Source organism: Camelus dromedarius, chromosome 16 (genome assembly GCF_036321535.1).
Source record: "Camelus dromedarius isolate mCamDro1 chromosome 16, mCamDro1.pat, whole genome shotgun sequence".
Lineage (NCBI taxonomy): Eukaryota > Metazoa > Chordata > Mammalia > Artiodactyla > Camelidae > Camelus > Camelus dromedarius.
In genome coordinates, this window is record NC_087451.1 from 38,610,160 (window position 1) to 38,627,407 (window position 17,248).

A 17,248-nucleotide genomic window follows, 5' to 3' on the forward strand; every position below is an offset into this window, starting at 1 on the left:
GTTTTAACAGGGTGGAAGATGAAGACAGTGATAAATGATGCTGCAAACTGCCTCAAGAGCACATTCTGTTGGGATTGTGCTTTCTTCCCTTTCATATCTATTTAGCCTTCTCAAATTAAGCATGAAGGGTACACAACAGCATCTTACAGGCAGCTTAGCTTCTCCACGGGAGCCTCGTAGGGACCCCCACTGACCCTGCTTTACGTGTTGAGCAAAACACAATGACTTGTCCATCACTTTCTGGAAAGAAATGACATGATGCAGAGTCAGCTATGATATACGTCTTCTTCCATTTATTCCCACTGCATTTGCAGAAGAGATGATTTCTTTGCATCACCTCCCACGCGCTGTGGATACTGTGGCCCTGACCTCAGATGGAGGGGAAACAGGAAGGTGGGTTGGCGCCGGCAGCCGAGAATGCAGGTTGTCCCCCGTGGGCCACAGGAGTCCCTGGACACGCAGTCACACCCCGTGGCAGGCAGTCGAGCCGGGAGCCGTGTGTGTTTGTCTACTCCTGGAGGGCTGCTGCTGCTGCTCATTTTCCAACTGAGTGCTGGTTTAAATAAAGAATAAATTGCCTCTGGCCGTGAAGAAACAGTCCCCCCAGAAACACACAGAAGCAGAAATCATGGGAGGAGGCCCTAAAACTGAAGGTTTCAGGTTAAAGGCCTGTTTGGCAAGAGCTCTGGTGGGAAGGGAGAGACCGCTTCCGCTCACAGTGAGTTGCCCACGTTGCGCTGGAGAATCTGTACACGGAAAAGGAAGAAGCTAGGGAAAATAAAATGCAAAAGGACGAGAGGGAGGTAGAAACAATGGTGGAGGCTGGGAGCCAGCGACTGCAGGAGTGAGCGGCAGACGTCTTGTCCCAAAGCAGGAGCCAGTCAAGGGCGAGGGGGTAGGCTGGGAAAGTTCTGGGCCCTGGAGTCCCTGGAGAGTTCATCCCTGCCTGGTGGCAGCAGAGTGTGGCCCTTAATCTCGGGTGAACGGGGCATTTCAGCAGACTCTGAGGACGTGTGCCAAGCCGAGGTGGAAATACCACGTGCCGGGAGCAGTCCGAGGGGCAGCAGAGGCCATTCGCCCCGGAAGAAGACAACGTTAAGTCAGCTCGCCATCGAGGTTGCCCAACTTGCCGGGTTTAGCAGGACCGCAGCAGAAGAGACCCAGTTGCCTCTGAGTTATCCTGTGATGTGGTTTCCCAACTTTCTCAATAAAAAAGTGTAGTTCCCTCCTCCAGAGATAATTAAAAATTCAGAAGAGTTTCTAGCGAAGGTCCAGAGCTGAGTGTTCTCCGACAGGCAGTTGTGGTGTTTCAGAGAGAGAGGCAGCAGCCTCGCTGTCGCTGCAGATAGCCAGCCAGGCAGATCGATTTCTGCCAGAGGCCCTCACTTAACGCGCTCGCTGAACCCACTTCAGAGAGCAGCTCTCCTCTGCTCTACAGGTTTATAGCCCCGGCTGGCTACACTTGTCTGTCTTGGTGAAGTCTGCTCAATGCTTTTATAGCAAATGCTGGAGAATCATTTTCCCTGAGATTTATCGGATTAAGGACAGTAAGCTCCTGGCTCCCGTGAAATCAAGGCCTCGGTTATTGTAAATACCGGCAATAAGACTTCAGGTGCCCACGGTTATCTGCAGGGTGCGTCTGGAGATCAAGTTTGTGCTTGTAAGCTTGGGAGTCTCATTGTTTTACTTTTAATTTATTTATTTTTTTGATCCTTTAGTGAAAGATTATTCCGAAATCACTGACTTGTCTCTGAGAGTAGAGGCGTTCGCTCCCTGGGCAGCCACAGAGTTTGTCTGGAGGGACTGAGGTTTCCATAGTGTCCTGGATTTTTTCATTTTCCTGCCTACCAAAGTGACATCACTGAAGCTACACCCAACTGCCTGGAGAATGTGGAATTCCACTGCCCAGGTGCATTTCACGATGTACCTGATGAACAAGGAGACTCCTCGAAGACCGTTCCATCTCACAGCGACATCTGCCGTGCAGCCATGGCCTGGGTTCTGTTTAAGGTCACACATAAAGGAGGGCGGAGAGAGGAGGGTGACCCGGGTCAGGTGGGACTGTGGCCATTTCCCCCCCTTGGGGAGGGGCGGGTCTGGAGGCTCAGAGGTGCACCTGCTCGCATCGCAGGCACAGAAGTGGGAGTCGAGAGGGAGGAGCCTGCCCTGGGGCCACCCACAGTGGGAGAACCCATGTCCCCATGTGAAGGTGAAGATGATTTTCTAGACGACAGGGCCATCCCTTGTGTATACCGGTTTATCTTGAAAAACAAAAGCCAAAGCAAAAACAGACGGCTGTGTTGTGATTCTCTCTCTCCTGGAGAGGAGGGAGCCACGTAGCTAACTTCCTTTCCTCCTTTGTGGGGAAAAAAACAGAAACAAGAAAACAAGCACACAGCAAGGAAGCTGGTTTCAGTTTTCTCTTCAAGAAAACACAGCAAAGCAAGACCCTTAGCACTTGGCTGATGTTCTGAGCGACAAACTGAAGTCAACAAAAAGAGGCTCCTTCGTGTCCAGAAGATCCCATGGAGGAAGGAACCTTTTTTTAAGTTTAAAAATGATGTTGTCCTCGGAAGTGTTAACGTTCAGTTACTGAGTGAGAAATGAGAGGGTCGGGGCCACCTCCCGTGGCATCCTGCAACAAGGAGGTCACATAAAAGAATGATGCCGCCAGCCTGTGTCCATCCCAGCGTCCTGAGAACTCCCTGAAGAAGGAAAGCTCTTTCTTTCTGTTTTGCCTTAAAAAAAAATAAAAGGCCCGGGTTTTGGTCCCTACAGGCTGCCCTCAGAGGCACACGTGAGCCTGAGATTCTGATCCAGTGTCACTTTGAATTTTGTAGGCTTTTATCCTGATTTACTATTCACGTGAATAGAACGTCCAGCAACAGCCTTCGGCCTGTCCACGATAAGTAAGAGTTTATACAGATATCGGAAGTGGATACTTCATTGATGGCTCTTTTTTTTTTTTTTTTAAATTTATCCATTGGCACCAAGGAGCAGACTAGCCAGTTCATAGGCCAGCCAAAACCATTCACTGTACTTAAATAGTTTCGAGAGAGAGAGGAATTAATCTACACCGAGAAATAAATCCAGAATTGATGGATGAGCAGAGCACTTTGGAAATAGGCCTGCCTCTCACGGGTAGCCCTCCTGGGAAGTTGCTGTCGTCATTTTATCAAAAAGAGACAAAAAAAGAAGAAAGAGAACTTTCATCGGGTCGTTGTCATCCTTGGAGCAAGAGCCTAAGGAAGCAGGCACTTGGCGAGCCCAGCGCTGGTGCCTCTGTGCTGAGATGCGCAAAGGTCATTTTCCTGATCGCCTCGAGGTCCTTAATTTCACAGGATCGTCAGTTTGTTTAGAGACTTTGATGATGGTTTGATGATCAAAGTCAGTGCAGTGTTCCTTTTTAACTTTTTTTTAAAATCTATTTTGAAATAATGGTTAATTTCAGACTTGCAGAAGAGTTACAAAGACAGTGTGAGGAATTGCTGCATCCCCTTTCCCCAGAGTCCCCAGATGGTAACATTTCACCACGTTTGCTGTGTCATTCTTCCCCGGCACCTCTGATGAGGGCGTGTAGGTACAGACGTACGCGCAATTTCTTCTTGGAACCGTTTGAGAGTAACCTGCAGACTGACACCTAAGTAATTCCGTGTGTGTCTCCTAGAAATAAGGACATCTCATAGTCCTATGTTCTTTTAACAATGGCTCTGAAAAGTTATTTATATGGAGCAGCGGCTACCCAGGTGAAGGGAAGGGAGGCCCCGGGGTGGTTGTGCAAGTGATCAGTGCCGTCCGTGGGCGGCCTCGGGCAGCGTCTAATCACTTCTTCCAGTTAGCAGGTAGGTTCATTCTCTTGGTCTTTCCGTGGAACCAGCAGCAGTGATGCTAATTAAAATCAAGATTCTCAAGACTCAGGGAACTTCGCTGACAACATACAAACACTAACCAGCCTTGGGAGACTTCAGTCTGCCATCTTGTGATGTAATTTGGCTTGATTTAAGCCTCGAAACCAGTCGAAGACTTGGTTAATTAGACGCAAGAAGCCTTCCCATTCCTTGATAATCACTCTCCCAGATGCTTTTCTGCTGGAAAGAAAAACAGGAAGCAATGAGACTTCTATAATAACCGTCCATGTAAACAAGCAGCTCTCTCGCACAGCCCAGCGAGCTGCCGCGGAGGGTGACAGGGTAAGGCAGACCCTGTGTGAACTGACAAGTCCCGTGGTCTGAAGCAAAGGTCTCCCCCAGGGCTGGGCATTACCACAGCTGTTCCTGGAGAAGGAGCCTTGAATGCCCTAAAGCCCTTCGTTAGCATAAGGAAAGACCGAGTGGCATGCGTGCTTTTATACTGGAGAACACAGGCCACCACAAGGCAGAGCCTCTGCCCTCAAACACACGGGGCTGTCACACCTGCAAGAACCCGCTCATTTAACCGTGTGTCTGTCTGCAAACCCATCCGTAAAACCAGCTCCCTCCAGACCAGAATTGGCCTTTTCGGAGATGTGCTCGAAGGTGGCAGGTGAGATGAGTCTTGTCTCATTTTGCCTGAGAAACCACAGCCTGCTTCCAGTCTCTCATCCCAGGTAAGGCTGGCAAGAGGTGAAAGGGGTCCCAGTCCCTTTCTGAACAGTTATTAAATACAACCTCTGTGTGCTGAAGCAGACAGTTACGCAGTAGAGAAGGACATAAAATGAGAAAACGGTCCCTCCCCCTCCCCAGTGGCCGCTCCCACTGCTCACCATCATTTCTGTAACTGTCTAGAAAGTTGTACACGTGGGCGAACACACACGGAGGAGGTGGTACCACGCGCTCTGTTTTGCACACCTTGCATCCTTTATGCAACAGTCCGCCCCGGAGGCGTCGCCATGCCGGCTCACGTGGGTGTGCAGCATCCTTTGCACGGGCCGCTCCTTTCCTTTTGTTCCCAGGCCAGGCACTGACTTGTTTTCCAAATGCCCTCCTCTGTCCGTTCTTATTCTCCAGACTTTCTGTACCAAAATGCACTGGCTTCAGTGGGCATCCAGGCCTTCGGTGAGCACATTTGCAGAATCTTGGGTGACTTGATGAGCAAACTAACCTCACTTTTAACCCTCAGCGTGTGCTCCTGCTTGTGTTGGTCATGCACGGAAGGCCCCCCTCCCTCCTCCCACCCGGAGCATGCTGATCTTCTTAGAAAGGGCAGAGCCCGGCTGCCACCCAGGGGCCCAGCCCCCTCGCTGGACGGTTCTATAGTGTGGACAAGACTTCCCAGGAGGCTCAGAGCAGAATGCTCATTTATGTCGCTGGGTATTTAATCAAAGGAAGACAGCGCAGGACCGCGAGTCAGGGAACCGTGCACAGACATAGGCGGTGTTCTTACTACACCCCCAGCCAGGACTGCGGTGCAGGGCTGTGGCCAGTTCCCCAAGCCGGGACTCGGAACTCGGGCAAAGGTTCCCCTAATCCCTGCTGCATCTGGTAATCCCCAGAGGCGTTCCACACCCTGGTAAGTTTCCTTTCCCCTTAGTTTGGCGACTCACCTTTCCTCTGGCTTTGCTCTGCCTTCTTCCTGCCCTCCCGAGTTTGGTTTGGTGTTTTGCTTGGAAATGGCAGTGTTTTTGAGCTGCTCACACTCCCTGTGATCCCCACGCCAGTGACCGTGGGGTTAACTTCTGCATCACTGAGGCAGCAAGGTGTAAAGGACACGACTGTGACCAGGTGAGAATCACAGGCGAGAGGCCGGCGTCCTCGGGGCTGGCTCACTCTCTTCCCCGCAGCTCTTCGTGCAGAATGCAAAGGCCTGAGGGTGGCCCATTTGCCACACGGGGCTCTGGATCGGGGAGCGTTGAAATCTCAGTTTCCACCCGGGGCCCATCTCTTCCTGGGCTGATTTCCCCCGGATTCATTTTGCTAACTGGCGAATTTACCAAATGGGTAGGAACATCCAGAGAACAAGAGTTAAGCCCTAAACTCAGAGCTAAGGCAGGGAGGTGATTATTAGTTCGTTCATCTCTCACGTATTAATCACGTGCCTTGTTACATGCCAGGCACTTGCCGCTCATGTTGCATCTTAGGTCTGGATCCCACCTGATCGTTTAGAAAGGGTCGCACCCACACCGTCCCTTCGGCCCTCACGGCGCCACGGAAGGTGGACATTCACATCCCTGTTTTATCTTTACAAAGAGGCGCAGTGTGTTGCCCTAAGCCGTTCCCTGGGCTCTTGGCCTCTGGTAGGTGATTCACCTCATCCCATTTTCCCTTGGGTGTCGCACAGGGCACTAACACAGACGTCACCTGGTCTCAGGGAGCATCAGAGGAGCTTCCCGGGCTCACGTGCTGGCCCAGCCGGATCTGGGCTGCCTCCTCCCGCCCTCCTCCCCTACATCTTTGTCCCCCACCAGCTGTGTCAGGCCTCACCTTCCGGGGGGCAAAAGCGTCAGTTGGTGAAAGGTGCGGGTGGTCTTTGGAGCTGAAGACAGTGCACACCCAGCCGTGAGGTTTTGCTCACAAGTAGCGAGTGCTGTCTTTGGCTGCTGTGGGTTGTCAGGGGGCCTGGAGCTCTGAGGCCGCGGACCACCCAACCTGCCTGCGGTCACAGACTGCAGAGGATGCTGCGCTTCCCGCGGTGATCACCCTCCCGCTCATCCCCGAGGGGCACCAGGAGAATGTCTGCAATCAGGCCAGCTTCTTTTTTCGCTGGCACCACCACCCGGTCACTTGCATCCACCGGTTCCACTAGACCATCCCCCCTAAACCTTTTAGTCCCTCTTGTTGCTCCCTCTCAGATTCAAGGTGGCGCCTGAGGCCCATTGCCCACCAAGCGGATGGCCGTGTGTTAGGCTGGCTCCCAGGTGGTTGGAAGAATCTTCTCTGCCTTCAGAAGACAATAGCTTGTTGATGCCCCCAAGGATCCAAGGAGCCCTGGTTTTCATTATCCCGTTCAGTAGGCAGTGGCGGCAGTACGAGAACAGTTGCAGCTCTTTGCACAGACACCTCGAAAAACAAGTAATTCAAGGTCTCCAACTTGGCTTAAAGGCGATTGTCTATTTCTGGCCTGATTTCACAAGGGGTTGTGGAGGGCTCATTGCTACCCTCTGTGGTGGAAAAACAAGTGCTATTTCTCATCCAGCTGAACCTGCGGTAAAAATAGCCATGCTTTCCCCACGCCTCTCACGCTGGGGTTGGGGGGAGCATCTTGTTTCTGGTGTGATCTCTCTCAGCGTAAAAAGTCCTTGGATCCCAGCTGATCCTCAGGCTACATGGGTGGGGGCGGCTCTCCCCCTTGGTTTGTGACACCCACTCACGGACACCGAGTTTTTACTCTCTGCCTGCTCTAAGCCTGTCCGCACCTCAGGTCCTCTCCACCTAAGTGAGCAGGTTTAACAGAGACTTTCATTGGCTAAAACGTGATTTCTCTCTCTTTGGGATCAGGGGAAATTCCAAAGCGGTCGAGAGTGAGAAAGAAGGGGAGGGGGTTTGCGGTGGCGCCGTTTCCAGACCACCAGTCGCATTCCCGTGCAGGGTGGTCACGGAGCCATGCTTGGATTGCCCTGGTCTCCGTGGCCCCCCTTGAGCTCCAGTCAGCTGCATAGTCACGGCGTGAAGCCTGATGCAGTGAGGGTTTCTGCCCCATGTGTCACAAAACTTGGCTTTACAAGCTACAGTGGCCCTTGGGAGCAACTCTCCTCTGGACACCAGCCTTAGAATTTCATGTCCTCAAGTGTCATCCCCGTCACCAGATTTCTCGGTGTTGATGTCTATGTGGTCCCCCTTTAAGATCCTAGGATCTCTTCTTTTACTTTGTCTTTTATTTTTCTTTGGCAGTGAAGCCATGGCTTTTAGAAATTCCCCTTGGAAGCTGATTTGTGAGTACTCTGAAGGTGGTCCTCAGAGGAAAGGGTCAGTCTTTCCTTTGACCCTTATGATTGCACAGAGACCTGTGCAGTCTTTTCATGGAACAGATGGACAAACCCAGAGCTACACGAACGGATCTCCAGCTAGTGGAGAGAGATCGTACCGTACCCTCCTCTTCCTCTTCGAGACTTCCCCTTTTGTTTGTTTCTGATAAATTCCTTCTTGCTCATCTTTGCATAGTTAGTGAAGGCCAGGAATCAATAAAGCAATGCAAGTGATCCCTTTTTAAGGGAGCACATGTCCCAGCCACGGGGAGCACCTCCAGTAGATTCACATGAAGTCTTCCAGGCAATGGATGTTGAATAATCAGGCTCCCAAACGATGTTCTACTCAAAGCCAACTCCACCAAGGCTGTCACACTTGCTTACGATACTTTTGCCTGTAACTTCTGCACTTTCTCCCTTCTCTGCTCTCAAGTATGGCTAGTTTCCGAGCTTGGCTGTCACATCTGTCCTCGCTCTGACCTTGGGACCCACTCAGCCTCACGTCGCCCTCTTGGTGTACCTCAGGGTTCTCAGCAGCCCTGTTGACCTCTGGGCCAACAGTTCTTTGTTGTTGGGGGGTGATGTGAAGCAGCCTCCCTGGCTGTTATCATCTTAGCAGCCGCGTCTGAATGTGGTGCTCTGTGGAAGTTGGTTGCTGTTGGTTGGTTGGTTTTACTGACAAATCCAGTGCAGACCCCTGATGAATTCATGGGAAGAAACATGGCGCCTCTCTCTCTCCCTTGAAGAGCCTTCTGAATGGTTCGGAATGGCCTGTGCATGTGGGAGGCTGCAGGCTCGGCTTCCGCTGACCTTTGCTTCGAAGGCGCTTTGTGCTCTTCCAAGAAGAGCGCCCTGGAAACGTGGAGCGTGACGCGAAAGGCCTACCGTCCCCCGTGTGGGAGGCAGGACCTGCGTGATGAGCAGGGCTGATAGTAGGGCCTCTGCAGAGTGACTGGAAGGGCCGAAAACCATCCCCCCGCCCCACTCATTCTCCACATCCCCACCCAACAGTCACCGGTCTGAACTCTCCTCCAGTTAAGAAGCAGGTGGTGGCTTACAAAAATGAAAACCACCCCAGGAAGGAATGCTGTCCGTATGAAGACTTTACCTGGAAATCGTGACATGCTTTCCTCCGAGGCAGGGACTTAGCAGCAGGTTTTATTTAATGATAAGAGGATGGGGAAAGTATAATGAAGCTGGATTCTCAAGGAAACCTTCTAGAAGATGGGACAGAGATGTGGCAGAGGAGGTGAGCTGTGAGGCTCAGCTGGCATCGCCCAAGTAACCCCAGTAGGCACTGTGCTCTCCCCACGTGCTGGGTTCTGTGCGAAACATGAAACACCGTACGTGCAACCTTTGTAGCAGTCCAGGGAGGGAGGCACGACCATGCCCCTCATTTTGCAGGTAAAACGGGGTGGACTCCGCTTCACAGTTTACCTCGAGCTAACCTCTGTTGAAGATGCAGGAATGCCTGGCTAGTCAAAGACTTCTGCTAACTCAGAATCAATTCATGTTGCCCTGCAGTACCAGGGGAGGGGGAGGGATGTCAGTCATTTGCAACGTGTGGGAAGTTGTGATTCGTATCACTGGGTCCCCTCCCAGCACTCTCTGTCTCAGCCACCCTGGGATCCTGGGACTCCAGCATGCCACACCCTTCTGGGTGGCTGGGAAAGTGAGCAGACACCCCTTCCTCTTGTTTGGGGTGGGGCTCTCAAGCAGTGCTGCTTCAGCTGCTGTGTTTCTCAGACCCCACAGCCCCAACACGGCAGCTCTGCCTGCAGCCCCACCTGCATTTAGCACCCTGGTGGACCCAGGAGGAGAGGAATATCTGAGACAGGCGGTAGACGCTGCCTCCTCAGGGCACCGGTGCAAACCTCCAGCAAAAACCACCAACAAATGAGCTCCGTGGTCACCTGTCTCTTAGTTGACCAGATGTACCCTGATCTGCTGAGTTCTGGCTGAGCTCAAGAACAGACAGCCCAGGCTTACCATTATACCTACCCTATGCCGGCTGAAGATTAGTTTAGGGGCTGAGGTTTTTAGAACCTCCCAGTTGGAAGACAAGAATAACACGGCTTTTACTTTATTACAAACATGGTTGCGAAGGACCAGACGTGCGTGAGACAGTGTTCTCAGCCTCTCGGTTCGGGGGTAACAGCCCCCTTCCCACCCAACATCCCAGCCTTTTGATGTAGAAGTGTGACCGATGGCCCTGTGCGTGTGACACCCAGCTCATGGCTCTGTGAGGTGGAGGCGAAAGGAAAGAGATTGTCTCCTTGCTGCTGCCTTCCCAGCACTGCCTGCCCACCTAGGGTTTCAGTTCCAGGGGTGTTTGACGATTTACAACCGCGTGACTCTCGGTTACTGTTTGCTGTGCCTGGCTTTCGAATCCAGTCAGCCTGCAGGTCCTCCAGACTTCTTCCTGCCTAACCAGCCCCGATTCCCGCCCCCCTGGGGGCCGCGCCCCTCCCTGCAGAGAGCTCTCGGGGAGCGGCCTCCTGGCTTCCCTTACTGACCTCTCCTCCTTTTTTCTCTCTCTCCACAGTGCGGCAAAGGAGCAGAAAACTTTGACAAGTTCTTCACGCGAGGGCAGCCTGTCTTAACACCACCTGATCAGCTGGTTATCGCTAACATAGACCAGTCTGATTTCGAAGGGTTCTCGTATGTCAACCCCCAGTTTGTGCACCCCATCCTCCAGAGCGCGGTATGAAACGCAACCGCCGAGAGCAAATGCCTCCCCAGCCCCCGGCCCCGGCCCCAGCAGTGGGCAATGATCCCCAACCCTAAAATTTTAAGGCCACAGCTTTTTTTTTGTTCCAGATGGAGGCCTGAAAATTGTAGGGTTGTTAGTCCAGACGTGATCAGCTGTTGAGAGTCTCTTTCTCTCACAACTGAAAACATTATCTCAGCGGAAGGTGATCTCATGTCCAGTGTCCAGTTTAATCATGTAGAGGTCACATCTGGCTGTAGGGTAACCCTTCCTAGAAAGCAGACAGGCTCTTGCCCCCCCCCCTTTGGTACAATTTGATATGTTCCCCACATCCTCTGCTGATACTCACCATCCAGATTCCCCGACCAGAGATGCTAAAATGAATCCACCCCAGTCCAGGGAGCTGGAAGCATCTCCACCCAAGACATCTTTGGAATGAAAAGAGTGGGGAGCCCAGAGAGTGGGCAAGGTGGGACTGGGGGGCGGGGGAGGCTTCAAAACACCCTCTGCTTCTGTTCTCTGCCTTGATGGAAACAGTCCCTAGAATCCGAGAGGCCGGGATGAATCTGAATCCACCTGGCAAGCACTTGCGAGCTCGCTGTTCCCAGACACTGACAGCCGTAACCCAATCACGGTCCAGCGGTTACCAGTTTTAAAAAAAAAAAGGAAAAAGAGAGGAAGAAAACCTCAGATGGGTTTTGGGGGAATCAGTCGTCTTGTACCCGACGTGGTTGATAACTGTCTTGATACTTGCATTTCTTTTTAAGAGGCCAAATCTTCTAAGGACTTTGCTAAATTAGGAGCATGTGAAATCATTTCAGATCAAGGCTAAACCAGCGTGTGTGTAATGTTCATTTTAATATCTGGGAGATTATTCTGGACCCAGGGTGCCATCAGCAATCATGCCACTACTCACGAGTGTTGTTAGCCAACCTCCCTCCCAACCCCAACCCCAACACCGATATTTTGCTACCTGCTTCCTAAGAAGCTGACGTGTCTACGCCCCACCCCCTTTTGTGCTTATTTATTTAACAGGCTGCGGTGTCGTTTACGAGAGTACGATGTATAGTAAGTTCATCCAAGTGTTGACTCTAGCCTCGGTCCCTAGCATTGATTGCCCTCCCGTCTCCAGCCCTCCATGTCCTCTTAGGGATGGACAGCGGTACAGTTTTGGTCCCCCATTTCCAGTTCACGTTGAATGACACCCCTGGAGCTGTAGACTCAGGAAACCTGGATGCGTTATCACTTCGAAGATGTTTTATCGCTAGAAGGATTTTAATATGTTTTGCAAATGCATCATGCAATGGATTTTGCATGTTTATAATAAACCTTAATAACAAGTGGAATCTATATTATTGATATAATCGTATCAAGTATAAAGAGAGTATTATACTAATTTTATAAGACACCACTGTGCTATATTTGTGAAGGCTCTTGTTTCTAATCTGCTTTTATGGTTAAGTTTTAGCTTCCTTCTTTGCTGCCGTGCCTCCTCCCGCCCTCCGCCCCCACTCCGTATGTACCCTGCCTTGGCGCTGGATCGGGTCTATTAATTTTTTATTGCAGTAGATCTCATTTCGAAAATGAATGGCTACTTTACCTGATCAATTAGGCTTAATCATATACCTATATATAAATATTTGATTCTATCTGCAGACAGAAGTTTTGCTTGAGGGGATTATTTTTGAGATGAGACTCCCTCTTCGCTTCTTAAGGCCGTCCTCTCTTCTGGTCCCCCGTAGCACTCTTCCTCGGGGACAGTGGGGAACGTTTGACTCCAGTGTGCCTAGTATGTTTGTGTAGATACCGTGTTGTCACGGCCCCTGGGCTGGACTTTGTCCTTTTTGTTTCTGCCTTTCAGCTTTGTGACTGTTGGTGAGTCAGGGCTGGAGGGACAGGCAGCTTCCCTCCCTGGTACATGTGCGTGGACGCAGCAGAAGCACACGGTCCACCTGGCTGCCCCGGAGCGAGCCGCTGTCGGCTCCTGGCAGCCCCTGGGCACAGCCAGCCCCCGGGGGCTATCCATGCATGCTCTTGGGGGGCTGCAGATTTTCTCCCAGCTGCTGCTAGAACCCGCCTTTCCTGTCTTGCGAGGAGCATTTCTGTAACGAAACACCATCACAACAAGGTCCTCGGCAGCGCCAGTCACCTAGAGCAAAGCATTCACAGTGGACACACTTATCAGTCCTTGCAGGGGCTGCTCTGTTTCCCCTTGTTTCCCCCGAAGTATCTCCCAGCAGAGCATCTTCTCATGTTTAATCTCTGGCTCTCTGCCTGGATTTCAGGTCGCCCACAGCCACAGAGGGGTCTTAGAGATGAGAGGCCTCCTCTGTGCTGGAAACGCTGGATCGGAGGCAGAGATGGAGCAGGGAATGGGTCAGACCAGAAAAGAGCAACTTCTTCTGCCATGTTTTAGGGGCCGTAACCTTCAGGTCTCAAAAGGGGCCCGAGCACATCCAGTGCTGTAGTCCTGCTGGGCCGTGCCCATTCGGGGACACTTCCTCCCCACATGAACCGCATTGAGTCTGATAGGAAAGGGTTTAGAAAGAGCCTAAGAAACAAAAGAGCCGGTCCCCCTGCCCCAGAACAGAGCCACAGCAGGACGGGTCCCCAGCCCAGCTCTGGAGGTGAGGAAGGTCCCAGAAGGGAGCTCACAAGGTCGTGAACCGTCCGTCCCCGAGCCCCGGGCTGCCTGCTTGCTTTAAGCCAGCAGCAGGCTCCGGGTTTCACTCACACAGCAGCCAGTACGCTTCCAAATGATTCATCGTTCTCTCGGGAACGTGCTCAGTACCTCAGCCGGTTTTTATCCTTCCTGCATTTGTGGCAAAGTTTTAAAAGACGATGCCCTGTCGGGGGTGGGGCCCAGCCCTTTGCCTGAGAGACATCAGGCTTGAGGACAAAGTTGAAGGGAAAACAGTAAAAATCAGGGCCAGTGATAACGTGCTGCAGTGTGTTTGGTACATTGCTATGTCCTGAATTTAGATAAAAGCTAATGCTTTAAAATCAGAGCAGCTCGTGACAGTTCTGCTGAAAGAACCCATCATGCGAGTAACCGTTAGCAGAATCGATTTATAAAACTCGGAGGCATGGTTCCCTTCCTTGAGCGTCATGTGAAGTAAAACAGGGAAGGAGCTGCCGTTTTAAAGAGTTGGAATAAGAATGATGCCTTGAAGGGTCAAGTCACTGAGGGACTCTTAGGAAGTACCACCCACTGAGCACTGCAGGGCTGGTGGAAGTCCAGGCCCCTGGGATAACCTAGCACAGTCTGGGTCTCCATCAGACATGGTGACTCTGAAAGGCCATTCAAACTGCCCTGTGTTCGCTTCCCTTGGAGGGTGGGGCTTCCCTCTGGCTGCAGGCAGCGAGCTGGCTGCCCTCCTCTCTTGGCATCTTGACTAAACCCACCCGGGGCTTGGTTTGAATGAAGTAGCTGGAGTGTCCTGCCAGGTGTGGCCCTCAGAGGTTAATGGGAGGTTCACGTGAGGCAAGAGCTAATTCAAAAGGTTGGTAGGAGACCCCAGGAACCGGAGTGATTGCTGTTGGTCACATCCACTCCTCTTTTACCCCTGTGACCTGGTACATATTCATGCAGAGTCACCGCCTGTCTCTTCTCCAGAGATGTGTCAGGCTTTCTTCTTAGAGCTTTTGGTAGAAAATTAGAGGCCAGCAAATGGTGGTTGAGCCCCTCTCTGAGCTGCAGGCCTGAGCAGAGCGTGGTGACTTGCTGGAAGGAGGGTGCAGCCGTCCAAGGACCACCTGTTGACGTTCTGAGAAGGGAGGTTGCTGGAGGCTGAGGTCGGTAATGAGTTTCTAGAAGAGGAGGTTTGAGTGCAGAAGGATGCCTGCAGTAGGAGGAGGCCAGGAGGGAGCGGGCGTTTGGAAAGGAAGCTGCTGTTTCCAGTGGCTTTCCATCGGAAGTTGTCGGTGTAGATGAAAGGCACTGTCTGCTGGTCCTTGAGAGTGAGCTTGTTGCCAGGGACAACGTCTGTTCCTCCTTAAAAAACATCTCCCAAATGCCAACAGCATCCTCACCTGCTCCCAGAAGCCCCTTTCCGCACCCTCCTTTGAAGTGGCTCTCAATTCTCTGGGCCGTCCTGCAAGAAGGTCCCCCCCACACTTGCCCCCGTGGCTTTTTGCTGAGAATCACAGCAGCTGAGGGTGGATGGAAACGGAGACGTCACGAGAACAGCTTAACACCCCAGTTCCCCCCTGAGTCCACTTAGCAGGAGAAATTTTGAGGTTTTTTTTACTAGGGTTTGTTTTCTCAGCCCTGAAGAGGAGGACAAAGTGAGAGTCTTATGCTTTTAAAAGTCTCAGAAAGGAGACACCATCTGACTGTCATTTTCTCACTTTGGTCTTAATGAAGCACCTGTCTCTCGTGTGTGCCTGTCACACAGTTCCCTGTTTCTTTAAGCCCAGCCAGGGCAGGAGTGCCGGTTCCCCCACTGAGCACACTGAACAGCCGTGGTCAGGAAACATGATGCTGCGGCAGGGAACCCACAGATGATGACTTTAAGGGTTACGGGAACAGCGAGGGCACGGCAGTTCCAGTGACGGAAAGGGGCACTCCGGTTCCACACTAATTCGACAAGGAGTGTTGGGGATATTTTTTTAAACATTTCCTTGAGCTCCTTGGGTTACATTTTTATGAAATGTACCAGGCTGTAAGTATTTCTGTCATTTCCCGATAAGGCTGAGGCAGCACGTCTAGGGGATGCTAAGTGTTTCTGCTGTTGGAAGATACGGAAAATGGGAAAATTGGGTTATACGGGGACGTACGCAGCCGTCTAGAAATGGCGTCAACCACAATTCTGTTCACTCTGTCAAGTCGGGGTCTCTTCGGGAGGGTTAAAAGCTGAATAATCAGGATCCCAGGGCCTCTGATCTGTGTGATCAGGTGTCAGTTAATAACCGTGCAGGTCCAACTCGGTCATCAAATAGCCTTACAATGACCCTACACTAAGGCCCACAAGTTCCAAAGACTTTTTAAACCTTATGGAAGAAATTAATTTGTGAATTCCAATAGAACATCTGAATATACTGGGCTATTTGTACTTTTTTACAGAGAACTTTAATAACTCGGTTCTTCTTTAAAAATGAGTTTTTAAAATAAAACTACTGACAATTTCATAAGATTCCAACCACATGGAGCCTGTAGGGGGACTCACCTGGAGTTAGCTAGAGCACCCCTGACCTGCACTCCCACTGCAGGATTTTCCCGTGCCAGTAGGGTATGAAGTCCACATCACCGTGACTGGGAGTTCAGGTGGAACATGTTGGCAGAATGATGTCCTTCGTGTTCTCAGTAGATACAGGACAACTGTCTAAAGTCTAGAAACTTTGGGACCACAGGAAAGATGGCTTTATTGTCCCCCTTCCAGGTGCAGCTCCAGGACAGCATTCCCCAGGGGCCCCTGGAACCCCCTTTCTTGCCCTGTGAGGTCTGTGACCCCCTTTTGGCTTGGGGGGGTGCTTCCTCAGCTCTGTCTCCTGTCCCCTCGGGTCCCCGGGTATCTCATATTCGGTGAAAGTTCAGTGATACCCACTGGGCAATTCCAAAATGCTCCAATGTCCCCAGGAAGGAAGAGGCGGCAGGAAGTGCACCTGCCAGCATCTGTTGCACGGTCACCCCTTATGTGAGTAGACAGAACCCTACTTTTCAGAAAATAGGGATCAAGTCCACTTTATAAGAACCCTTTTTTTCTAAAATAAGACAAAACGGTGGCTTTGCATTTTCTGATTAAACAACTGTGTCTTTGTCTCCTCTGCTTAACTTTAGGGGTATTTATTCCTGTGATTGTTTATAGATTTTTGTTGAAACTCTTCCTGGAACAATGTGATTCCTTTCTTGAGGGAATTAGATTCAAACTCGTACATGAAGGCTGTTATTCTTTTGAGTCTAAAAATTCACCTCTCATCTCTTCTCTTAGGGTTTTTCAGAATATCTTTCATAGCTGGTCAGAAACATTTAAAATCATTGTTTTTGCTACATGATTTGGGTGGGGGGAGAAGGACGCGTCATGCTTAAATCGTTCATTGAAAAACATAAGACCCCAAGTTTGTATGGAGGAGGAAGAGGAAGAGATGGAGGTTGAAGTTTTTCCTTCTGTGTAAGCACCTACCGACAAAACGTAGAGGCCATTCAACTGTCAAATAACATTTGGTTTCTAGCAGGCGAAATGGATGTATAAATTACTGCATTGCTTTAATTCGTATAACCTCTAATCTTTGTTTGCATGCTATGCTTTGTTAGATACATTCATTGTAGTTTGGAAGCCAGTGTGTATGAATAAAGATAATGATCATTCCTTCGTGTACTTGGTCTCATTTGCATCCGTCTGTGGCTTTGCAATTATTTTTCATCAAGTGTTCATCCAGCAAGTGTAGCGTTGCCTCTGGACACACTCTGCGGACACCCCCGTCTTTTCGCCTGAGTCACGCAAGCCTCTTCATTGAGGTTCACTATTTGTATTTCTTCAAATACATCCTGCTTTGAGTTGATACCCAAACAGTTACTGGGATGAAAAAGCAGCAGGTCATTTATTCGTTCATGGAATTGTGCCCGGCATGGGAATGCTCTAGAGAGGAAGGTTGGCCTGGCCCCTGCCTGCATGGAGCCTGCGTCCCTGCACCTCCAAACTGCAGAGGGCACACTGCAG

At 51.0% G+C, this 17,248-nt stretch overlaps 1 protein-coding gene across 3 annotated transcripts in view; it reads left to right on the forward strand.

Annotated features, from left to right (window-relative positions):
• Positions 1-16,897, forward strand: part of PRKCA (protein kinase C alpha) — a 360,615-nt gene extending 343,718 nt beyond the window's left edge. For all 3 annotated transcript variants that reach the window (XM_031468919.2, XM_064495637.1, XM_064495636.1), the window contains one exon: positions 10,425-16,897. In XM_031468919.2, coding sequence (XP_031324779.1) covers positions 10,425-10,589 — 165 coding nt within the window. In that variant the 3' untranslated portion in view covers positions 10,590-16,897. The remainder of the gene's footprint in view (positions 1-10,424) is intronic.
• Positions 16,898-17,248: the final 351 nt, after the last annotated feature.